Raw genomic sequence first — 25,753 nt, forward strand, 5'->3', positions numbered from 1 at the left:
AGTTTTTCTAATAATGTAAGGTTACATTATATCTATACAGTATATATCTATATATCTTTTTATATTGTAAATGACTACTGTAACGTTTTTTCAACTTCCCAAAACTTTCTAGAATAAGTTGACCACACTGAAGTGCAGATGGTGGCTTTTGATTGTCTATTCCTTTCATGAGAAGACAGTGTTCAGCTTTTTTGGATGTCTCTTTGAATTTCTTCTCTTAGTGTGTTCCAAGTCAGTACATGTCATGTCAGCCTCAGCATTAAAGTCTGCAAGTGATTACAGAGTTGACGTAGTTTATAATAGTGCAGACTTTGGTTTTTATTTAATAGAAACACTAACGACTCTTTACAAGTTTCATGGTAAAGTAACTTAATGACATTTGTTTCTTTCATTCAGATGCCAGCAAAGATACGTTTGTATCCAGTCAGCATTGGCAAAAGTGTCATCCAAAAATAGCAATGAAAAAGATATTGATAAATTTCAAATATACCATGAGTTTTCTTGTAATATAAAGAACATTCAACATCATCAGGTACTCCTACAAACTATTTTCTTCTTATAATTGTAGCTGTAGCATGGGTGACTTTGCTTTCAGATTTTGTTGTTTGAAACTGATTTAAATGATTCTTGATTATTTTTTTTTTCCCTTTCCAGTTACCAAAGGCAATAGAGTTTCAAATTCTTCAAACACAGGTCTGAGATGTTAATCTTTTCATTAAGAAACAGGACAGAGGTCCATGTCTTGAGTATGTCTGTTGTCTAACTAATTCTTATTGAATGAATATTTATAATGGCTTAGGTATTGGAATTTCTATACTGTTGTGATTTATTTTCAGCACGCTCACCCTCCCTTCCAGCAGTGATGAGTATGTGGCAAGTGTTATCAGGAGAAGTATAAAGGCGGAGTGATAATTTATCATCTGTAAAATCTGAAAATAGGGTGTTACATGGTATTAGAAGGTGCTTGGTTAAAGCGTAAGTATTTGAAGCAAGCATTTGGTACTAAGCCTATCAGATTAAGCTGGTGAAAAGTGCCAAGGGAGGATCCAGAAAACTGAACTCAGAGGTGATCTACAAAAGCAGTTCTTGTCAACAGCAACTTAATGTAAAAGTTAAACAGTCCAAACAGGCTCAGTGGAACAGTGCACTGCCCCTGAAAACGAGTGTGTTCTGCATATCATCAGCATTCTCTCCTCTGATACATCCTTAAGTTATCCTGTGCCCCAAGCCCCAATCTATGTGGCTAGGAAAAGTAATGGGCCACAGAGTAAGCTTACTGGCTGAAGATCAACTGATGTTTTGTAAGGCTGCCCCAGTAACTGCACTTCAAAGGTTGTAGCAGGCTGCACTCAATACAGTTGTCAAGGCCTTTGCTCTAATTCATCATAAATCACAGAGTGATTTGTCTTCTGGTTTGGTCATGGTTGTGTGTGTAGCTTTAAAACAAGCGAAGAACAATGTCAGCTGCTTCTAACCAGACATATCCTTTGCCTGCCTTATTGCACTGCAGAATATCTATTGTTTACTCTTTTTTTCTCTCCTTGCCATTTCAAAGCAGTGACATATTTGAATTAATAAAGTATTTTCTTGCGTGTATTGAAATGAATTTATCATGAAAAACATTTCACAACATGTGTGAGCTAACTTCATACAAGCTTCCCTGGACATCCCAATATGTATGCTCTTAGGTGAGAAAATGGTTGCGTCTTGTTTGGTTGTTTTTCTGTTGAATGGATACTTCAGCAACCAAAAACTATATAGTTTTTCCTGCACTGAGAGCTTCAAATGTTCAATCTTTATATGCAGGGTGTACTGGCCATACAAGTGTTTTCTGATATGAATTACTTCTTGGACAAGGCATCCTTTTCTTCCACCAGTGAGGAAAACTGTTGCTCAGATGGAGACAGGACTCAAAACCAGATTTCTCAAACCTGATTGGCACTCTGACCCTGTGGCTGTATTGTTTATCATCCAGGATGTGTACTGATTTTGTGGTTTTGATGTTAAGATTAATTCAGTATGTTTCGGTTTATTTCTCCTTTTGTCTCTCAGTAACCTTAATGCCTCTGTGCCAGTTTCTACTCTCTAGTAAAGAAATAACCACTGTTCTCTTGCTGCTGCTGCTCCTGGATGATTCTGTAGTCCTACTTGCAGTCTTTTGTTTCCTGCATATTACTGTTATTGCCTATCCTAATGTATTGATTACTTTTCTGGCATAAATCTTTTAGTCAGTTGTTTGCAGTTCACTGAGGCCCTGGGTATCTCAGGGCTTGCTTATGCTAGACAAATAAAAGAAAAGAAGCATGTGTGTGCTTTGTGTTTTAAGTTGCTTGTTTTCTAAAAATATTTTGTTCTATTTCTTGTTGATTTTTTGCTTCCTTATTTGTTTTCCAGTTCATTTCTTTAACTTCTATGTTTTGATGATAAAATAAGGAAAGAAAAACAGAAAAACAGGGGTGGCATTTTTTTCTAGTCTGCCATTTCTTCCTTTAGCCTATACTGTAGTATTGCAGTTCTTGAAATCTTTCTCATAACTTTGTTTCTTTATTACCCAGCCTTATTACCTTGCTAATACAAGTGATCATTTTTTCTTTTTTTCTTTGTTTTGAACCTTCCTTTTTTAATGCCTATATCTTTAGCATCTCCTTCACTGAAGTCTTCTCTGCATTCAGAAAGTTGTGTTTTTTGAATATACTTTGGGAAATGTGTGGGTTTAATCAACTGAAGAAGTACTCTAGTTTGGTTCAGGACCAAAAAATGAAAGAAAGAAAATGTAGAGAGGCTTGAAACTTGAAGAAGACTTTGTGTTTTGTTTTTTTTTTAATTAAAAAAAAATAAATCCTAATCCTACAGGACTGTGTGTTAAATATCTCTAGAGTTCCTGTGGTAAAAGGCAGTAAACTAGTGTCACCCATAAGAGGATAGACTGTCTTTATGACTAAGTATTTGAAGCCATGAGAATGCCTTTAAAACTATATTAAAAGGTAGAACGGTGTGCAATAAGCTGTACTTGGGTTCTGTGGTTGTACAGCTGTGTGCATCTGTAATTGCATGTGTAGTAGTTTAGTGTTTTCTTTGTTTATTGAAAGGCATAATTCTATGTGTTGAGACATACTGTGAAATAACTGGGAGAGATGGAGCCAAGATTCTGATTGAAAAAGTTAAAATACTGAACCTGAAATAAGAAAACTTGTTTGTATAGTGAGTCCAACTCCAGGTTTTGACACAGCTGGATGGCTGTGTGTAATTACGGCTGGAAGGTTTTGCTCTCAGGAAGTTTAGCCATGGTTCCTTCCACTGGCAACAGAGAACCCAAATGGGCTCTTTGAGGATCTGCAAATGCTGCCACGACTAAGGAAAAAGTTCTTCAGGAGTGTATTTGATTTTGTCAGCTGTTGTGCATGCCTTGAAGTTGCTTTCCTCTATTTGGAAAAGTCTGAATTTGTGGGAGGAAAAGAATTTATTCATGAAGTATAATGTTTGAGGCAAGTGCTCTATTTTCAATCTCATACTTAAAAAGGAATTGGAAATTAATGTCCTTGGCAAAATATACAAAACTTAGTGTGTGTAAGTAAATCTGGGACAGAGGAGAGCTGTGAATAGAAAGGGTTTTGCATTTTTCTGATAAACAAAATTAGATTTGATGCATTTTGCAACTAGATCCACTTTTTGTTCTTGCTTTGAAGTGTGTATTTTTCCACCATTAACTCGTCCTCTGGATCTGCTCCAGTGTGGATTAAAAGCAGTCTGTTTTCCAGAACTGAAAGGTTGCTTTTGTCTAGAATAGTTCTTATGAATGTTAATTAAATAACAATAATAAATACCCTTGTTATCTTAAGAGGAGAAATTGACTAATTGCTTTCTGAATTGAGCATTTCCTAGATGATAGTCCTTCTCTGAACACATGACTTCAAAGAGGAGAGTCAGATTAGCTTTTTTATTATGAGATTAAAAATGTAAGAAAGCGTTGGTGCTGTGCAGTTGTTTTAAGTTCAGGTGACTGGCACATTCTACAGACAGTGCCCATAGACAGCATGTGATGCAAATCTTGACCCTGCTAACAGCACGGTGAATGATGACATTATAATTCTATCAGATGCATTCTTTGTCCTGAGCATCACTTTGATTTCGTTTTAGCTTGACATTTAGCTTTCTCGCTTTTTTTAAAATAAAATCAGAATAAACATGAAAGCATTTGATTTGTTAAAATGTGTCTTTCTAATCTCTACATGAAAACATTTGCTTTGGCAGTCAAGGTACCAGATGCTATAATATTTCACATGCAATCTTTATTATTAGCTTTGTTGTTCAATGATATGTCAGGCCTGGTATGTCACAGGAGCAGTAAGGCTGAGGAATATAAATTGGTACTATGTCCTGGAGTCATTTAAAACCATTGTATTTAACATATGTGACATGTCTGAGTTAGCTAGTGATTGAATTAAAGTTCATGATTGACACGGACTGCTCTGTTGTGACAGTGCTTTGGGCCTGCTACGTACAGCAACATGTGTAGTAATACAGGAATGTCAACTTGTAGCAGATTTCTTATTTTTATTTTTGCACTTTTTAAAGTACTTTAGAAGGGAAAATGAGCTCTAAAAATGTATTTTGTTTGTAGCTGCTTCTGTTACTTTGTTTCTGAAATGGGCAGTGAATTTCCCTGCAAAATGCTAGAAGGTCTGCTTTAGGTGGCTACTCCTCATCTTCAGAGCGAGGGTAGACTAGGAGATACCCACTGGGATCCACCACTTGGTTGTCATCCTGGTTTTAAATGGTTACTCCCATTTGAAATAAAAATCTGTATACAGTTACCACTTCTACAGTGAGATTTATGCTCACACCATGAAGATGCAGTTGTGTTACACAAGACTGCCAGAAATATGTGCATATGCTGAAAGGCTGGAGCCTTAATATAGAGAACATACCTATAATATTTTCAGTTGTTCATGAGCAAAGCATGAATAACTGAAATTAATCCTCTATCAAATGAGGCTGAGCCTTTTTTTGTTTCAAATTTTGATTCATAATTACTTTTAAATTTGTGATGCTCTCGGGAAGTAGAATGAAGCCTGAATCATAGAACTAACTTTTTTCTTCTTATTCTGATTGTAATCGCTTTTTCAACTCAATTTTGAGTTTTAATTTGTCTTATGAATTTATCCGACCAATTCAGTTCATGCTGACTTGTGCTTTTAAGTGTTTAAGATAAAACTGGATCTTGGTATTGCAGACTCAGGGAAAAAGGCATGCTTTGTTATGCCACAGCATGATTTAATCTGTGTTTAAATTGTGGATGTTATCTGTACAACCTAGTACTTGGTGAACTGATTTACTGTACCACCATCATGATTTGCTACAGAATGTCAAGCAAGCGCGTACACAAATGTTGATAAGTTTATCTTTTGGATATTTTGTGTGTCATCTGTCTCTGCCATTTATGTTTGCACTCAGATTCTGGCCATTAACCGAGGGGAAAATCTGAAGATCCTGACAGTGAAGGTCAACATTCCTGACGGGGTGAAGAATGAATTCTGTTGGTGGTGCGTCAATGAAAGGTCTGCATGGATACATATTCTTACAGAATTTTTATTTTATTTTTTACTGTAGACACCTACATGCTGAAATGTACCTCACATGTCTTCTTACATTAAGGGACTGATTTAAACAACTGCTTATTAGATGAAACTAACATATGGATAATTCTTATTCTACATTTCCCACTGCTGTGGCACTACACCAAAAAAAAAAAAAATTGTGCCTTTGGCATTATTTGGGGAATTCTGGCACCATTCTTCAAGCAATTGAATTTTTAAAAAACAAAGACATGATGAAATGTGAATGTATTTTTAATTTGCAATATGCATTACATCCAGTACTCTTTACTGAAAGGAATTTGAAGAATCCACCCTAGAACATACTTCTAACTTCTGAAAAATAACTTCATATGCATGATTATAATGAATAAAGACTGCCTCAAATTTTAAATTAGTAAAGAAAGCAACTGAATTCTGTGTATGTGAGGAACTGCATTCATTGATCTGGTTTAAAAAAATAAGAAAATCTATTGGATTGAACTGACAACCTAAAAGTGGCTGTCTTCAATCCGTAATTCTCACATACTTTGTGACTTGATTCTTGCTTTCTGATCTCTGGCTATTTCAGAAAACCAGGCTCTAAATTCTGGGAGATTGGTTTTTTTCTTGCTTATTTTTTCTGACAAGTACTTTTTTATGTTTGCAGTGAAGCACATTTAGTGGTGTACAATTTTTTTAAATGAAGTTTTGGTCGAACACGCATAGTTTTAGGCAATATCTCTGATACTCATTTTCTTGGAAACTGCACTTTACCTTGATGCTTTCCAGTGAAGAATATTGTTGTCCAAACTCTGCATCTTCCTTGCGCGTATGAAATACAGATTTATCTTTGTTAACTGAGATATGGAGCATTGTTATGAGGATGTTATAGAAACCTTTAAGTTTGCGTCTTAAAATTCAATTAGCAAACAGAGGAAACAAGATGGAGAGGGAGAGGGGAGGTATGAAGGCTTTTTAATATCTAAAAGCAAGTACTTTCATTCTACAGTAAGTCCAAGAAAGGGATGTGGTTTAAAAAAAATATATATATATTTTTTTTTTTTAATGTGTATATATTTGTGTGTATATGTGTATATATTTATGTGTATATATATATATATATATATATATATATATATATATACACATACCTTTTCACTGTGGGGGAAAAAAAAAATTGTTCTTCCAACATGGAAACCTCTGAAAGACTTAGTTCCACTTTGCCAGATAACATAATATGATCTAGTACTAACAGGAAGTTATTTTTTGTTAAAGTATGAGGATTAATAAACACACATAAGTACCATTTTAGATTTAATATATTCAATGGAATTCCATATTCCTCACACTGTATGTTCTGTAGGCAGAAGATGACCATCATTCTTGGTTTTACTGCATCTGTGAGCTACAGATAATGGAACAGCTTGTCACTGCCACACAAATTAAAGTGGGATGGAAATTGGGATATTTTTAGTTGGTTACACTTTTGTGAGTCATTCTGAGATAAAAAGAATATTGACCTTGGAAATGGAACTACTTATTAGTACTTAACATTCATGTAGCTATTCATGTAGCTCTTTACTGAAAGGAATTTGAAGAATCCACCCTAGAACATACTTCTAACTTCTGAAAAATAACTTCATATGCATGATTATAATGAATAAAGACTGCCTCAAATTTTAAATTAGTGAAGAAAGCAACTGAATTCTGTGTATGTAGCTATGCATGCTCAAATTTTTTACTATTTAAGGCAGTTTCTCCAGCACTAGAAAACTTTAGAAGGAATGATTTTAGATATTGGTGTGTTAACATCTGTGACAGATTCAACTTTTTTGTTAGATTGACAACTGTTACAAAATAGATATTTCCTACTTAATGTGCCTTCTGCTTTACAAGCATGGAGGTGGCAGTCCAAGATTTGCATTACTTTCAGTGTGTTCATTTATTGGTTAGAGCAGAAGGTCAAGACATTTGTTTGTGATAAAGAGTTCAAAGCTTTACCATGGTACTCACTCATTTTCAGAAGTTCGCCGACATAGTCAGGTGTAGAAGCATGAACACCACCTTTGACCAATGTTCTAGACTGTAGACTGTATCATATATTGTTTTTTGAATTAGTAGTAAATACACTGACCTTTTCTTGTTCTTCTGAGGCTTTTTTTAGTATTGAATACCACCAGAACGAAAGATGGTTTTGAAAGACTAAAATTCCTTACCTCTGCATTCAGCTCTGCGCAGACATTTTCTATATAAACTATATTTTCTTCACAAATTTTAGGACATTTAATTTATGCCTGTAGTACCATCTAAGTTTTCTTGAAATTTGAGATTGCACTGAATATTCAGGAGTACCCTTATATCAGACCTTGTGGGATGAAATTCTCCCAGAAAACAGTGTCTCTCAGTTGACAGCGTATGTCAATTAATGCTAGAACTGCACTGATCCTGAAGGTTTGCATGTGAAGTGGGAGGTGGGTAAATGAGCAATGAGAAGCTGCTTTATCTGGATTTGAGCATAAAGGTGTCGATTGACCCCTTGGAAATGAAGTTCAGGATCTGACAATGTTTTTGTTCCATTTCTAGACAGAATTCTCAGATGCTGTGTAAAGCCCATGTTACAGGCTTTACATGAGATCACTGATTTCATACAAGTTTCATATGATATCTTGGAGGAAAACAAAGCTCTGCTTTCTGTGCTTCAGGCTTAAAAGCCTGACTGTGCTCTTCCTAGAATAGTTGCTAATTAACGTTAGTAGTCCTTAACATGCTCTCCATTAATTTTGTTAATGTACAGTTTCACCCTTTGAGGTGTATCAGTAGTCTGAGCCATTTATGTTTATGGTGATCCTTGTTGGAAGCACATGTGCACATAGAGGTGATGAGTTGAGTAAGTTATCATTTATATGGAGCTTTGCTAAATAGGGCTTTATTTAAAGGGCTTTTGTCAGTTCTTGATTAAATAATTGAGGAAAATCTGCAATTATAGGAAAGCTTAAGTATTATATGCACATGCTTGTACTGTTATAAGAGTGGATTTTCTTTTTCTTTTATGCAGTACTGGAATGATTGAAATACAGTATTTGCTATGAATTGAAATTACTGCTGGGCTATTTTAAAATTTGTAGCAGTTTAGGATTTTAATAGAAATTGCCCATCGTTTTTTGTTGTGTATGTAGGTAATGAAAACATCTGCTGTGATAACCTATTTACAGATGAAATACAAGCTGACTAGCAATAATGCATAGAAGAGAAGGGCTAAAGAACTACCAGTTTCAAAATTGGTGCTTATTTGCTCTGAGGATATCTTTTGGGGGGAATGTAGTTATGTTTACCACCTATATGAATTTTATGTTTATTGAAATGGATGACAATAAGGGAATTTGAAGCCTTTGACAATTTTACATATGTATGGAAAGAGTCGCTAGTGGCAAAGAAGTTTTTGCAAAAACTATTAGCAAAGTGATAAGGTCATGTGGCTAAACACTCAAAACTCTGAAAGCTGTAAAGCTAAATGGCAAGCCTAATTCTGCTCCTATGGCTGTGTGTTGATACAGTGTTGACTTCATCACACATTTCTCAGCTGTTACATAGACTTAGAAGAGAAAAGCTATCTTAGGAAATTGTGAAATTCCATTAAATAGCTGAAGAACTGCCTGGGTAGGACCAGTCAGTTTAGGAGTCAGTATTTCTGAGTGAGTGCAGGTAAACTAAATAGAGTCAAAAGTTAAGTTCAGTTCTGTTTTTCTTTATAAAATGCATCCAGGCATTTAAAAATATATTTCTAATCCTTTTGCAGTTAGAGACCCAGGCATGTGAAAAATACAGTAGGGGAAGGAAACTCTGAATGTTAGCTTTGAAGCTGAGGTGTACTTCAGGTCAAAATTTAAAGAAATGGTCAGTGTTGCTATGAATACTGTGCAAATTCTCTCTAGAAAACTGTGTACTCTGAAGAGTTTGGTTTAGAAAATGATGGGAAACGATCTTAGTTCTGTTGGATATTTCTTATTGAGAATTCATTTCCTAATTGTTTGGGGTGGTTTTTTATTTGTTTGTTTTTTAAAATGGGACTGCTCCCAAATTAGTAGATTTCATTGGGCTTGAATAGAGTACTCAGCACATTCAAAATTGTATTAGAATTGGATTTTATTAATTGATATTATTTTAGCACTTGAATTTCTATCTGGACACAGTTGCCTTGTATCAAGAGCTCTGATGATGTTCAAAAAAGATGTTTCAGCATTTTTTTATTGTATGAAGGTTCAGTAAATAAGTGTTAATTATACTATCGGTTAAAGTTTCTTATTCAATTGAGACAGTTTGGCTTCTCAAAGTGAAGAGTAATTTTTTAATTATTTGTTTAAAATTGTAAAATATTATTGCATTTTAACATAAATAAGAAAAAGACAGGCCTCCTACGTTGTCTGACAGTAGAAAAGAACTAGATATGATTCTAGTCACATTTAAAACTATGACTTAATTGCCTAATTATTGTAGTAATTTTACAGTTTATAGAACACTGCATTTAACCACTCAATTTAATAGACTTTTGAAAATCCCCTTTTTATCTGAGTTTTCAGGTATGTGCTTAAAGCATTTTTTTATTTCTGTTTTTCTATTCCTATACAGATGGAGACCGAAACAATTTTTAAAACCAGAGTTAATGAGGATACTACGAAACTCAGTAGAGGATGCATACAAACGCCTCATATATCCTCTTCTTTGTAGAGAATTCAGGTAATCCCAGAATGAAAGCGTATTTTCATATTACTGAATTCTTAACTGTTCTCTTTAACTTGTTATTAGAATATCTTTTATACATTTGAAAATATTGGAAAGTTTTTGCTCTCTATATTTTCAGAACTGTGTAGTCTTGGTTCTGTTGATTAAATATGTGACCTTTCTTGGTTTAGACTAGGATAAGGAAATCATTTCTGTTAAGACATTTTGAATGTTTTGCATGTTTCCATCTTTATTTAATGAAGTATAGTATGGAGTTACATGACCATGGTAGAATTATATATTCTCATATTAACATCTAAGTTTTACATTCCTGAATTTGCACAGGATCCCTTCATATTAAAGCAGTGTCAGTCACACTGTTCAGACACCATTTCTTTTACTTGTTTAAAAGAAACGAAGGAAGTAGTTACTGTGGCTGAAAGCGTTCCTCATGTTTGCCATCTGAAGTTTGTGGTAGATGTACTAGTTAGTGTTGGTGCTATTTATTTATTCATTTTAAATTGTAATTGTCTCTAGAGAAGTCAGTGTTATTTCTGGTGATACCGTAGTAATGATGTCATTAGACATCGTCACTTGTAAGACCTATTTTGTTGTTCTAAACCGAAAGGAAGCTTAAAGTTTAGAGTCTAAGTAACTCTAGGTAAGGTATTTTCATGGCGAAGTGTAAGAGTTTACTGCATAATTGAAATGATTGAATATGTCAGAAAGTTTACTTTCCAGAATTGTCTTCAAATGAGATGTTGGGCTTGATTTGTATTTGAAGTTTTCCTTGCGGCTAGAGATTTGACTGTCAGACCACTTACCAGACTATTCTCATGAGAAGGAGAAAGGTCACGCCTCCTGTGTTTCATAATTAGAGCATGAGATGGGAAGAGTAACAAGGTCTGTTCTTCCTCTGAGGATGTAGCTGGCCAGAAGCACATTCCTGCTACATCTTACCCGTCCATATTACAACTGTTTGTTTTTTTCCACCCTTCTGAATTAATCATAGCATGTAAGATAAAATGAACTCTGTTCATTCCTGAGTAAGAATAGGCCTTCTCTTTCCCCAAAATCACCTGACAGGAATATTGTCAGATTGGCTAACAATACTGATCGTGTGATACTTATTTTTTTTGAATGCAAGAGAAACTGCCCAGGCAGTGTGTTTGATTTGGGAGAGGCTTCCTGATACGTGATCTTTAAGTTTTAAAGTCTGTTTTGAAGCAGTTCAATTGGAGTTTATTAAAGAGACCTTATTTCTGAGATCATAAATGTTGAAACTTGTGTTGGTTATTCAGCATAATAAGTACCTGAAATCATCAGTCACATTCTGATATGTAGTTCTTCCTCCCAGCCTGGCTATGCTCTTAAGTTTTGGTTCAAATTAGGGCAGTTTTCCTGGCATTTGCTTCTCAGGAGAGTTGTTGGATGGATGTTCTATATTCTTCCCAGGACTGTCAGCTAATGTTTTGAACAGCAGACGTTTGGATTTCTTCACTGCAGTATGCTGTGTTTGGTCTCTTTTTTTTTTTTTTTTTTTTTTTTTTTTTTCAAGTGAAATTGCTTCACATCTTTTTGTTTAGTCATTCCATGGTGAGTCTGTGTTTTGTGTAGTGTTTTTTTTTGTGTGTGTGTGAATTTCACAATTTTTTGAAGTGCTGAGTTGACTTGTTTTTGTGACCTTAGTATCTCTAGCTGCTTGAGGGAAGGCACTACCTATTGTTTGGCCAAGGTGAGGAACATCTCATGGCCAGTGTGTGCAAGTATTGGCTTCTGTCAAATGGGTGTGAAAGTATTTGTCATTCCTAGCCTTGTCCGCATTCAAACTCTATTAAAGCAGATAAAACCAAACTCACCTGAAAGGTAAGTCTGATATCATAAAATAAATAGTCAAACTGTGACATAATGGTTCTTTTCTCATATTTTTGCTTCATGATTCCTATCACAGGATTCTCATGTCTTAACACATTTAAGTTTTTATTCAGATCTTAACGAGAGGTATTGTGTGTAACATTATGAGGGCTACTGCAGCAGTAGGTTATTTTGTATTTAAATGAACAGAAAACCTTGTAACAAGAATATCTTATTTCCCTACTACTTTCTAGATGAAGTGTATAAGGCATAAATTTAAAGAATACAAATCTTGCTGTTTGTTCCTGAGTGGTTGCCTGTTTATATTTTACTCATTGTGATAGTTCAGTATGATTGGCAGTGTCTGACTAGAAAAAGCTGAAGCTGCTCCCACAGAGGAGAATGCATGGAACCTGCCAGTAGTATTCCTGGTGCATAACCACTTAACCCTTATCCTTCTTTCATTCCCTTCCCACACACCGGGAGCTGATTTTTAGGACTCTTGCAAAGGGCTGCTATAATACTCAATACCTACTTTCAGCATTAATATCTGCAATCCACCCCATACTGTTCTTTCTCTTTTCTTTTTATTGTCATTAAACATTGGAACAGAAAGTTTCCAAGAACGTATTGAAATTTCTAGTGCATGTAGTGATTAGAAGGATAAAACTTGCCAGCAGGAGTTACCTTATTTATTGTTTAATTTCCTTTCTTCCACTCTGTCAGATACCATAATTTCTTATATCTGGTATAATAATGTCCAGTGTTGCTTTTGGCACTTTGAAATACATTTTATTTTGTTGCAGTCCTTCATGGAAGGATTCCATAAGGATTTGATGCAAGTGATGTGGCATGGACATTTCTTAATGGATAATCCTTTCCTAATTTTCCATGCTTTTTTGAAGCGAGTGCTTTCTCTCCTCTGTCTTCAGGGACACAAACATTTCTCTGTATATCTTGTTTCACACCTGAAGCTAGTTTGCAGACATTTTTCCAGGGAAGGGGTAACCTCTTAGACTGTGTATGGAAGTGGGGACTTCTAAATCTCAGTTTAAAGACACACTCATCAGACTTTGAATATAGAAGCAAATAGGTCACAATTAGGTTATTTGCTTTTATTACAGTGTAACTATTAGTGATACACAATCTGAGTGCTTTTTAGAGTTCAAAGAAGGAACTTGAAATTCTGGCTGTCAGTAAGCAACTGCAGCTTTTAAAAAATATTTTTTTACAGACTTGCTTTTTGATTGTTTGAAGAGGAGGGCTGCTATCCTCTTCTGTGTTATATCTCTGCCTCATTAATGAGAATTGTCACAAATTGGAAAAACATGAGTCTGGGCATCTTGCCATTTGGAAGAAACTAATGGTACAGTAAAAAACAGCAAGATATTACATTGTTTGAGGTAGTTTAATATTTGTTCAAGGATCAAATGACTATTCCAACTTTAAAATGAAGGGCCAATACTTGCAACAGTAGATCATGTCATTGACACAAGTGTTGAGTGAGAGACAGTTAGAGGGAAAAGGAACATCTATATTTGAAATTAAAAAATACAGGATATTATGTAATAGAAAGGACATACATTATGTTCCCCCTACGCACCTGGCACTTTCAGTAACATTTCCTGTTACTATAAAAGTTTTGGTATATCCATTTATCCATGCCAATTTTAAATGCCATTTCCATAAGGTGCACATAACTAATAGCATGTGTTTAGGGGCAATTTTAATTCCGGCACAAGGCTCCCTTCACAGATAGACTGACGTGAATTTGCAGTGTGGGAGGACTCAGCCTTGTGGGCTGTAGGGAGCCCATATCTGTGGGATAGATGGAGAGATGGAATTCAGCCTGTCTCTGTACAAAGTCTCTAGTTCAAAAGCTTCAAATCTTCTGTTGTTTACAGACAAATTTTAACTTTGTTTCTGCACACGTGCAATCTGAACCTTAGTTGTGCATGTATGTAGAAGATCCATGCAGTTTTGAGGGAGGCTTAAGTATTTGCTTTTTTTGTTGCTGGTCTTTCACAAAATACATCAAGTACTTATGGTAATTTTATGGGCAAGAATTCAACTGGCACCTCCACCAATATCCCTGGACTCCCTCTGGAAAAGAGTGGTTCTGTGGTTTGGGCTATTTAACACTTTAAGAGTGGTATGGACTGTATTGCATTACAGAAGGACGCTGCAAGACTGAATGGCAGGAAATGAAATGGCAACTGAAACGACAGTAAAGTGACATTCGAGTAATTCTCTTTTTATATATAAAATGATGAACTCTGAACTGCCCTGACAGTCTTTGGCACTGTGGAAGGTATTTCCATGTAGTTGCTAAGCATTCAGAAGATAAGATTATTTAGTTGCAGGGTAAAGTCAGAACAGAATAATAGGTATAGTTTGCCAATATTTGGAATTCTGATCCCCTCATCTCAGAAAAAATAATGAATAGCTATCTCTTTGTATTTTTATTAGGTCTGGAAATCTCCCAGTGAATGGAAGGTATTGAAGATAGAAAGGTGTAATTTTTTATTTTTTTTCAAGTAATTTTTCAGTATCGAGTAAGTGATGACTCAGCTTAGTAAAGAGAAGACTTACTGAGGTGGAGTGCGAAGAATGGCACAGAATTTTCAAGGATAACTTTCACTCTTCTGGTATCTAGGCCAACCTTAAAAATTAAACATACCAAGCCTCCAACAAAAAAGTCAGCTCTTTGCAGTTTGTGATAGACCTGCAGACCTTGCTGCTAAAGCACTTTGAGAACACAAGATTTGTTGTCGACTGCTAAAGAAACGAGCAATGTCAAGCTCAGAAATACTGAGATGAAAATAATTGGAGGCTAGAATAAAATTTGGGAGCATTGTATAACTTTAACCATACTGCTTTGAGTAATATCTATGTTAATTTGGTATAGTCGATATGTAGAGAGGTTTTTTTGTTTTTTGTTTTTTTTAATAAAAGGGGATGCATTTTGCTATTGCACAGTTCCTTAGCAAACGCTCTCACAGTGATGTGAGAAAGAGAACAGCTGATTAACTTTAACAGGAAGCCATGAAACTGAAGTTTAGTGTACCTGTGTACCACTTGTCTGTGTGTTCCAAAGTCAGTTCTTGTGTGTTGCGGTCAGTATGTTCGCTTATTTTTTCATTTTCTTTTCCATGATTGCTCTGACTTTCAAAATGGTCACAATGGGCTGGCCATGGCCTATGTATTGTGAAGTGCTCCCAGGATTGTAGAATTTACTGCTGGCAGCAGCATGACTTTCTGAACTCCAATGCAGGAATAAATGAGAGTTGCAGAGAGAGAGCATTACTACAGACTAGCAAGAAGACCTCTAGTCTGCAAGTGACAGCCAATGCAGTCTCTGCAAGTAGATATCAGCTCTTTAGGAAGCTATCCTCCAGTCAAAATTGAGGTTTGAATTTTAGTTTGTGTATACACACTTTTAATAGGAATTTCTGTTGTTATTCTTTCTTATTTTCTTATACAGTCCTCTCAATCTGGTTCTAACTGACCCCTATAAAAAAGAAAGTGTAAAAAATATGACTGAAAGTGTAATGTTTAATTAGAGAGCATGAAAGCAGAAGTGGAAAAATTTATGACTTTGGAACTATTGAAAGTGCATAAAGGAAATTTGAAGTAAGAATGACTTCTGCTTTCATCCTTCTAAGATCAAAGTTGACATCTGATGCAGAAAAGGAATCTGTGATGATGTTTGGAAGAAATCTCCGGCAGTTGCTTCTGACCAGCCCTGTGAGAGGTCGTACTTTGATGGGAGTAGATCCTGGATACAAACATGGCTGCAAGTTGGCTATTATTTCACCAACCAGTGAGTTTCAATACAAATTTTTGTTATTATTAGGTTTGGAAGGACTGTTTAAAAAAACATGTATTCAATTATGGGAAAGCGTAGTTTCAAAAAGCTATGAGTACTGCTCCAAAAGTAATGCCTCCTATCTGTTTATGTTGGCCCATAGCATCAGAGGTGGATGTTGATAACATGACAGCAGAGACTGCACCTTCCTGCCAATATCCCATTCCATTTTGTTGCCATGTAACAGGTGGCAGCAGAGGGGCAGTCTGACAGAATAGCATCTGTCTTGGTGGTGTGTACGAAGCAAGGAGGTAGAATTGAATTCCTCTATGCAAAAAAAATATATATATTCATTGACAATTGCTGAATGTTTCTGGAGACTAAGTAGTGGATATGAGTACAGTGAAGCAGTGAGTGGTGCATTTCAGCAGTGGCGACAGTGATGTGAACGATGAGTCACATTCCAGATGGCCATGCAGATTTTCACAAGTGTGGTATATAGACTCTTGTTCATAGCTGCTGCAGATGCATAGCTAATGATGGTGACTGTTTTGAAGAAGTGTTTTGTAGCTGAGAATTTGCTTTATGAAATTGCATTATTGTGCTCTGTTGTAGTTTTTGTAGAAATAAATAGAAGGCATTACTTTCAGAGTAACCTACGTTCATTTTATCAAATATATGTTTGCTTGTTTCTTAAGCTTTTAGTAATTTCCACACATCCTGTCTTAGAAATTCCTTTCTTCAGATAGAAGGTTAAATTTTTTGCACATACGTTCTAGTGTCTCTTGTGATATTATTACTCCTCAATAAAATAGAATTTCAAATTCCCTCAGCCTTCTTGAATATGGATTCAAATAACTGTGCCTCTCAATAGTATGTAAGAGCACCTGGCATTTTTATTGGTAACAAAGAGTTTGGATTTAAGTGCTTGCTATAACTTAGCTTTTTCCTGGGTAGCATCTTGAACATCTGGACATTTCATCAGACCTTTTGATTAGGGTTATGTGTTAACATGAGAAGTCAGAAATGTTTTTTTACTTGCAGAACTTACATTATTCAGTTTCTAGATAGATAAAAATCATAGCCTTTCTAGTGCATCCTAGTCTGATCTGGGGATCCATGCTTTTTTAGATGCTGTGAGGAATCTTTTTTCTTTTGTCTCTGACTTTTGGCTGAGAATATACATACCCAGTGAGGGAATGAGAGAAGATATGCTCTTATTGTGTCTTAAAATGGCAATGAAATGGAGGTAAATAGTTTTTAGCTTGCATTATACCGTTAGCTATCGGTATTGTTTAATACAGGCTTATTTCCAAATTTGTTATGGGAATATGGCAGGAGTGAGCAGTGAGCCTTGAAGTTCTAGAGCTCCTGTATTTCTAGTCCTTAAAATGGATTCCTAATTTTCATCTTTCTTTGGTGGATCTCTTTTAAAACAAGTAAATAAAAGTTAGTAGACTATAGCACTACATTTTTTTTGCAGTGAATTTTGTTCTCTTTGATAATATTAAGAGTATAAAGTATTATATAATTTGCTGCTCATTATTTCTTATTTGGATGTGTCCTCAGGGAAATACAAAGTGTATCAACTTGTCTAGCTTTGGCAGTCTACCATACTTTTCATCTAATCAGAGACAAAAATAGAAGATGTCATTTTAAAACGCTTTATTTGTAAATCATCAAATTCACTTCAGTAATTGAGGAGGAAATAGCCTTGGAAAGTCTTTTTAAAAGAAGTATTCAATAGCTTTTTGTTGTTGTTGTTCTAGGTCAGATACTCCATACCGATATTGTATACTTGCATTCTGGTCAAGGATTTCGTGAAGCTGAGAAGATAAAGAGGCTTCTGCTGCAGTTCAGGTATGTTGAGGAAACTTATTATTCTTACTTAACGTAATGAAAAATCTTTGCTGCATCGATACTGGCCTTTGGGTAGAATCAAAATAATATGGATTTTAATGGAATTATCCTTCTCTGTAGGTTAGAGCTTATTTTTTTCTTACTGTATTCATGCTTTTTACCCTTTGTGTATGATAGAAGGATATGAAATGAAGCAACAAGTATGACTAAGATTGCATGCTATTAATGTATTTCCATAAAACTCTGTCATTCTGTTTATGTTTAGGATTAGAAATTAACATTAAGGAACAAATTTAGACATGCTGTCTTCCCTTCTTCCCACCCTGAACCCACTCATTGATCCTTTCCTATTCCAAAAGCCAGATACAATTTTTGAAAGAAGTTTGTTAAGCAAAGGAAATCGTACCCAGATCAATCTCCAGATGGAATAGCAAATGGGGAACACAATTAAAAGGTTATTGTATTTACATGCTTTGGGAACCCCAATGGGCAGACATCTTGTCCAGTGAATCAGCTGCTGAACTGCCAGGATATATGAGCCAATTTGTTTTTAAGCATTGGATTGGCTTTAAACATCATGATTTAGTGACTAGTTGGCTGTACTGGGGCATTCCAGGACATAATCTGTAACTAAGATTCTGATTGTTTGGGCACCTACGTTTTCATGATTTATAGTAGATGAAGGAAATATCAAGTGAGTTGATCTGAGGACTGTAAATACGTGACCTTTCTTCTATAAATATAAATATTATTATTTTTTAACTCTTCAATTTCATTACAAATGAGTGACATTTTTGACTCGTCTTTTTAAGTTGTATTGAAAAGCTTTTAAGCAAAATGTGGTATTATTAGGAATGTTTTTATTAAATGCAGTTATTCTATTATGTAAAGTAAGGTGTATAGGTCATTGTACACTGAGCATTGTGTGAAAAAGTGTAAAAGAATAGTTGAAAAAAGTTTTTTTTTCTACTCCATTCAAAGCTGTAGCACTGTTGTGATTGGCAATGGCACGGCTTGCAGAGAAACAGAAGCTTACTTTGCTGATTTAATTATGAAGAAATACTTTGCACCACTGGATGTTGTTTACTGGTAAGATTACTTTGCTTTTTGTGATGTTCAGCTGTTCAACCTCTTTTAACCTAACAGCTGTTTTTAAGTGTAATGTTTGTTAAGTTATTCTTTTGGTTACTTTATCTGTGTTTAAGTCATGCTTGATCCATCCTTTTAGCCAAAGGAAAAGGAGTGTAGCTCTTTGGAGCATGAAGGTAGATTAAGTCTGCAAGAGACTCACTGACTCACAGTTTTTCTCTTTCTGAAGTTCATACTGTTGCTGTTATCACGCTCAAGTCTGTGAGAATTGCAGCTCAAGGATCATATATTTGTTTCTTGATAAATCAAGTTAAACCTTGTGTTGTCTGACTGTTGTATGGAATATTTACTAATCCCCTTGATATTAATTTGTCTGGAATTAAATACCCTATGTATAGCTAGCAGAAAGTAGTGAAGGTATTTATCTTCTTTAATTTTAAAACATCATCCATTAGTTTGTCAAATTCTAACTATTCTACCTTTGATTTGTATGGAACTATATTGCTTTTTTCCATGCAGAATTGCGTCTGCTGCTTAAGAGACAGGGATTTTCTGATATTGTTAGGCAGTGTTTCTGTTGTGATGGGTTTGGTGGGCTTTTTTGGGGGGGGAAGGGAGGCAAGCGGGGGGGGGGCATATGGGTTTTTTTCTGCAAAGGATGGAGACTGTTCAAACTTCTGAGAAATTATGCATCTGCTTCAGGAAACCAACTCTAAAACGGTGAATTTTTATAGTCAGTAGAAAATGAAAAGCACTTCTTACTGTGTGTTTTCTGGCAAATATTTATGTTAGTTTTGTTCACTTTATGTAGTTTAAACATCAATTATGTTAACATAAGCATTTTGTCTGAAGGCAGTAATGATCTGATATCATATACAAAATGAAAATGACTGTTTAGCCTATACAAGAAAAATATATTTCTGCTATTCTGTGGTAGATCATTTTCACATTCTTTTCTTGGGTTGCTTTAATATTTTTAATATTGTAAAGCAAGATTATAGAATCTGCAAGATAACAAAGTATTGAATGGGGCAGGAGCAATAGCATTTAGAAGTTAATAAAAGCTTTAGGAATCAGTATAAATGCTCTGAGGCAGAAGTCATGCAGGTTACCAAGTTAGTTGCTTTTTGTATTAGTATCTGATCATTTTCTATCTTTCATTTTTTCCAAAACTTTTGGTGATATTTGTAGAAAAAAATACAAGGACTGCTGCAAAAGTAATGCCTATTATTTTATTATGTTGGCCCACAATATCAGAGATGGATGTTAATGGTGTGCGTGGCAGTAGAGGTTGAACTTTCCCACCGATATTTTATTACATATAGTTGCTGTGTGACAAATGGCAGCAAAGAGATATGTGACAGAATGACATCTGACATAGAAGTACGTATGGTTGTGGGTAATTGAATTCCGTGTGGAAAAAATGGCATCCGTTGATATTCACTGGCACTTGCAGAATGTTTCTGAAGACCAAACAGTGGATGTGAGCACTGTCAGGTAGTGTGTGGTACATTTCTGCACTGGCAACAGCAGCATGAAAGACAAGCCGTGTTCTGGATGGTCACACCACAAAACGAGGAACATCTTGATCAGTTCATCTGCATGAATTGGCAGATTATGTCCAGGGAGTTGTGTACAGAGCTGAAAGCTGGCTGCAGTGTGTTGGAAACAATGGTGGCAATGTTGAGATCTTGCAAAATTTGCATCAGGTGAATCCCACAAATGCTCACACAGTAGGAGTAGAAAGAACACTGTATGCAAGTTCATCAGGGCCTATTGAATGAATACAAAGCTGAAGGTGATAGTTACCTGGATCACATCATTACTGGTGGTGAGATGTGGTGTTGCCACTGCAAGCTGGAGTCAAAATGGTAGTCTATGTTGTGGTGACCTGTGAATTCCACATTAAAAAAAAATAAATAAATACAGCCCTCAGTAGGTAAAGTAATGTGCACACTTCTGGGATAGGAAAGAGATGATCCTTCTAGATTTCCAGACATGTCACCATCTCTGACTGCTACATTACAGTGTGGATTCGGCTGAAGGCTCAGACTTCTAGTGTCAGCCTAAAGAAGAAAACCTTTTTTTTCTGCAACCAGGCCCTATACCAGTCTGAGGAATACGGAGCATATTATCAGTTTTGACTTGGCTGTCCTATCACACCAGTTGTGTAGTCTGGATTTAGTGCCTTCTAGCTTTCATGTGTTTCGGCTGATGAAAAGTAGATAAATCTCTGCTGGTGCAGATTTATATGAGCATGACGTGCAGGTCCTTGTTTATTGCTGGCAAAAATACATATCTAATATTGTTGATTATGTTGAAAAACTTGTTCTATCAAACAGTGTTATTTTACTCTTTGTATCTGTTGTAGTTTTCATGGAATTAAATAGAAAGCATTACTTCTGGAGCAATCAAAGTATATAAATGCAATCTTCACCTCCAAGATTTCCTGGGAGTGAAAATTAGCAGAATGAAAACAGTTTTTGCTTTTGTTCTGTGTTTATATTTTTATAGTAGTAGTTGTTTCCTTGTTTTGCTCCTTTGTGATGAGAAGCTTGTCCTTATGTCAGGTTCTGTATGTAGAACACTGAGATACTGCTTAGAAAGTACAAAGTCAAAAAAATGTGAGGTTGTTGTTGTTGTGTGGTATACTATATGGGATGCTTGCTTCTGTTGACCTATATGGAGTCATACTGTTTGTGTGTGCCTGTATGTATTTAAGTTTATTGAAGTTGCCTATATTTAAGTTTATTCTATGATTCTACAAAGTAAGCTGGATCTGCAGTCTTAGTGTTTAGTTTAACTGTTTAGACAGTTTATTTCTTGAGGATTGTGATTCCCATGTTGCTTTCTGCTAAACTAGTTTACATGCATCTCGTTGCCTTACCAGTACCACAGTTGCCCAGAGATGCTTCTGAATCTTGCAAAGTTCCTTTGCTTTCTGGCTCTAGAAAGTCATCCTTTGATTATGTTGTTTTCTCATATGCGTTTTTTCACCACAGGGGAAAAGTAAGAGCATTGTACGTAGCCTGAACACAGTTCAGTTTAATTCAGTGGAAACCCACTGTATGCTTTTGGATCAAGTGAATTTAAGTACATTATAGTTCATTATTAAGGGAGTGCTTAGGCAATTTTAAGTGAAAAATGAAATTACAAATCAATTGAGTGTTTGTACAGAAAAATAACACAAACAGGCAAAAAAAAAAAAAATCTCACTGTACTGAAACTTACAGAATGCATCAATTACATCTTACATGATACCTTTGGCAAAGCATTGTACATCTTGGTAAGGCACTGAACTGTGTGAAGGTGGAAATGCTTGCCTGACAAAACTGAACTCTTAGTTGTTCTGTACAAGTTTCAGAGAATTGCCAGTGGTATTTACATTTACAGTCCTTTTCTTGAAGAAATCCAAATGTAAAATGACCAGACTTTGTTGTTTTATAGTGTCTTAAAACCAAAGCCCCAGTCAGCTTCATAAGCTATTGCTCAGAAATGACATCCAGAAAAATAGAGTGGTATTGCAGACTTTGGCTTCTCTGGCAAATAACGCCAGTTGAATACTTAGTGACTGCATGTATGTGCATTACATGCAGAAATATGCTGAATTTCTCTCTAGGGGTCAAGCCCTGTGCAATTGTTCCAGAGCTGTGCATGAAGATATCCTTGACTTCAGAATTTAACTCCAATGAGCGTATAACCACAAACCTCAACTAAAACACACAGTTAAAGAGGTGAAGTAGGGGCAATAATTAGGTTAACCGATTCTCACTTTAGAGTATTTCAGTTGCATTGATATCAAAGGAGATTTCCCAAACAGTTTTGTTTATAGGACCCAGTTTTTCTCAACTATTTTATTTAATGACTACTTTATATTTTTCTAGTGCGAATAAATAGACAAAATGCAGTCTGTTAGAATACCAGGTTCTCAGCAATGGCAATTATTAATGAAGTTTTTACTGAAGTTTTCCAGAGAGAAGACAAATGAGTTAAGATAATGATGGGAATATAAGGCATGTAGCACACTTTTTCTTGCAGCCTTAAAACCTGTCTGGACTCAGTTTGACAGTTTTTGATTTAAAGCAAATATTTTTCACTATTTTTATAACCAACACACTTTCAGTACCTACATCCAACCTAAATAACTTCAGGATTCTTTTGCAAGTGCAGTTTTCCTTTTAGAGTCAATGTTTATTGACTTAGATTAGAACTGGACTAGAGCCCAGAGACCGTCATATCTAGTCTTCAGGTTTTTTGTTACAAATCAGTTTTCGTTACAAGGTTCAATAAATATTCTTGATTATTTCTGTTAGTTCTATTGAGAGTCTGCCAAAGATACATTGTATTATAACCAAAACAGATGTTCTCTTTTAGACAAGTGTATTTGTTTCAGCAGGACCAGAAATGCAAATGAGACAGCAGTGTGTTCAGCATTTACATTACAGACTATAAACTTTTAGGATTTCCATTTTGGATTAAATAAAAATCTAGAAAAAAAGTCACCAATCTTATTCCATATTTAGATCACTGCAACTGTTTTTCTTTAATTGCTGCCTGTTCTTGGAAATGAAAACTGTTTGAACGACAGGTGAATACCAAAACTGGGTGCCATGAGCAGCTCAGTCATCGTATTTGGAAAAATGAAGTCACAGTTTTTCATTCTGCCTCTGTGGTTGCATTGTCACAATATAAGCACTCCTAGTCCAGCTTTTCCTCCATGCTTGTTTTATTAATGCACACTTAAATTGTATTATTCCATCTCATTTTTGGAAAATAAAGTAAGTTTGTTAGGTATCAGGCACTGCTGCTAGGCAAATGTATTTTTATAGGGTTGTTTTCTAGGTGGCTTGGTGGTGTTCTTTTTCTGTTATGCTTAGATTTAACTTGATTTGAAATCTTTTTCTACTGCTTTCAGCAAAATCTTTTCTTGCTCTTGAGGCTTTATAAGTGGTGTAATTAATAATTTACTGCTGTTTAAGTTCAAACACTTCTGTACTGTGACAAATAGGGGAAAGTCTGTAATGTCTTGTAAAGTTCTCATTTGGTTTTCTTTAATGTTTAAATTGTCTGCTATAGAATACTTAGTAAAGTTCTGCTAAGGTAGAATAGACTGTTTAATACCTTTTGAAGTTGGACCTTGGTGGCAAGAAATTGATTTAGAAATGTTTGTTCTATGGGATTTCAGGTCCACTTGTATTTTATAGGTGTCTGCACATGCTTTAAATATCCTTTTCAATTTAAATGTGTGTTTTATGTTGTTGAATATCTACATTATGCTCTCTCAGCTTTAACAAATGCCACTTTCAAGTTCCGTGCCTCTACATTTCTAATGTTACACTAGCTTAATTTCCATTACTTTTCTGCTTCATAGCACTCGCAGTTTGAAAGGGACCTAACATTCGGGTTCACATTATGATAATTAGGTTTCAAAGCAGTGTGGGGGGATTAAGATGTCTGAAGTCTAGTTGCCGAATAAAGTTCAGAACTACTTGTAAAACTTGTTTAAGTGGTTAACAGAAGTGGTTTTATTTATTCAGTGCTCATGCAGCATTAATCCGTATTTCATCGGGTACCCACGGTGCTGTAACTCTAGATATGACCTTGGGACTTAATTTACCCCATCTCAGTTTTCCTTATTAATGTGCCATGAAAGAGGTACATGAAAGATAGACAACATCAAAGCACCTTTTCAAATAAAGTGGTTGATATGAATCCTCTGGTATTTAACACTGTCTGTCAAATGTTTCAGCTGGTTTGCATCCTTTTACAAGCTATTGCTTGCTGCATTAATGCAGTTGTTTCAAGTCTGTCGAGAGTACAAAGGAGGTAGGAATATGGGAAACTTTATTCCTATTTCTTTTTTATTATCTTTTAAGTTGTTTTTGATGACATATGCTTGCACTTACACACCTTAGGTCAGTAGAAACCCAATTCAAAACGTAGAAAACTGTAGAGAGAGAGATTGTGAAAGGAATACATATTTCACAGAATCTGCAGACATCTGAAATATGCACTGAAGACCTTTTGTTCTGCTTTCGCTTATTGCAGACTGTAGTGGAGTCCTAAACAACAAAGAAATACTGTGAGGAAGAAATAAGTTTAAAATGTGTGTGAAAACATAATCAGTGAAAATATTTTAAATCACGCTTTCCAACCAAACTGTGCTCTGCCTCTTATCTAAAATTAGTATATTTGTGATTACTTACCACAACAGTTGGACATAACAAATGTGTATGTTTCAAATTAAAATTTTTTTGCGTATCTTTATATTTCAGACTGTTGTAAATAAGATATTCAGTCTGCATAGAGACTTTCTCCTCCTGTTATTCTTGATTATCATTATTTTAGCTAGTAATTAGTCTGATATTCAGCATAATGTGAATGGAATAAGTGTCTCCATTCAAAATAGCACTTGATGTTTGTTCATGATCCATCCACAGTCTGGTATCAAACATGAGTTGAGACTGTAGTATTTAGAGAAGAGATTTTCAGAAGTCATCTTGGGTTTGAAAGCAATCCAAAAAAGCAAAGGTTGTCCTGTCTACATTACTTGTTTTAAAAGTTTACTGTAGAAATCATTGCAGTCTGTACTCTTTTCTTCTTTTCTTTTATTTTCCTTATCTCAGAGGAGAAGAAAAAAAAAAACAACATAAGCAATAATGAAACATAATGGGACAGGTGAAATAGGAGATGATAATTTGAAGTATGATTTTTGAAGTTGTTTAAATAAACTTTATAAGTTTAAATAAACTTCATAACTATATTTTTATATCACTTGAGAGATAATTATGGAATTCTATCTGCTGAATTCTATTATAGGCAAACAGATTTGCAGTTTTTTAACTTA

General features: G+C 35.2%; 1 protein-coding gene across 3 annotated transcripts in view; it reads left to right on the forward strand.

The window, feature by feature from the left end:
• Window positions 1–25,753, forward strand: part of SRBD1 (S1 RNA binding domain 1) — a 122,073-nt gene that overhangs the window by 13,886 nt on the left and 82,434 nt on the right. For all 3 annotated transcript variants that reach the window (XM_048935846.1, XM_048935847.1, XM_048935845.1), the window contains 6 exons: window positions 397–532; window positions 5,455–5,558; window positions 10,203–10,310; window positions 15,815–15,972; window positions 17,727–17,817; window positions 18,799–18,906. In XM_048935846.1, the coding sequence (XP_048791803.1) occupies window positions 397–532; window positions 5,455–5,558; window positions 10,203–10,310; window positions 15,815–15,972; window positions 17,727–17,817; window positions 18,799–18,906 (705 nt within the window). The remainder of the gene's footprint in view (window positions 1–396; window positions 533–5,454; window positions 5,559–10,202; window positions 10,311–15,814; window positions 15,973–17,726; window positions 17,818–18,798; window positions 18,907–25,753) is intronic.

This window comes from Lagopus muta, chromosome 2 (assembly GCF_023343835.1).
Source record: "Lagopus muta isolate bLagMut1 chromosome 2, bLagMut1 primary, whole genome shotgun sequence".
Taxonomy (NCBI): domain Eukaryota; kingdom Metazoa; phylum Chordata; class Aves; order Galliformes; family Phasianidae; genus Lagopus; species Lagopus muta.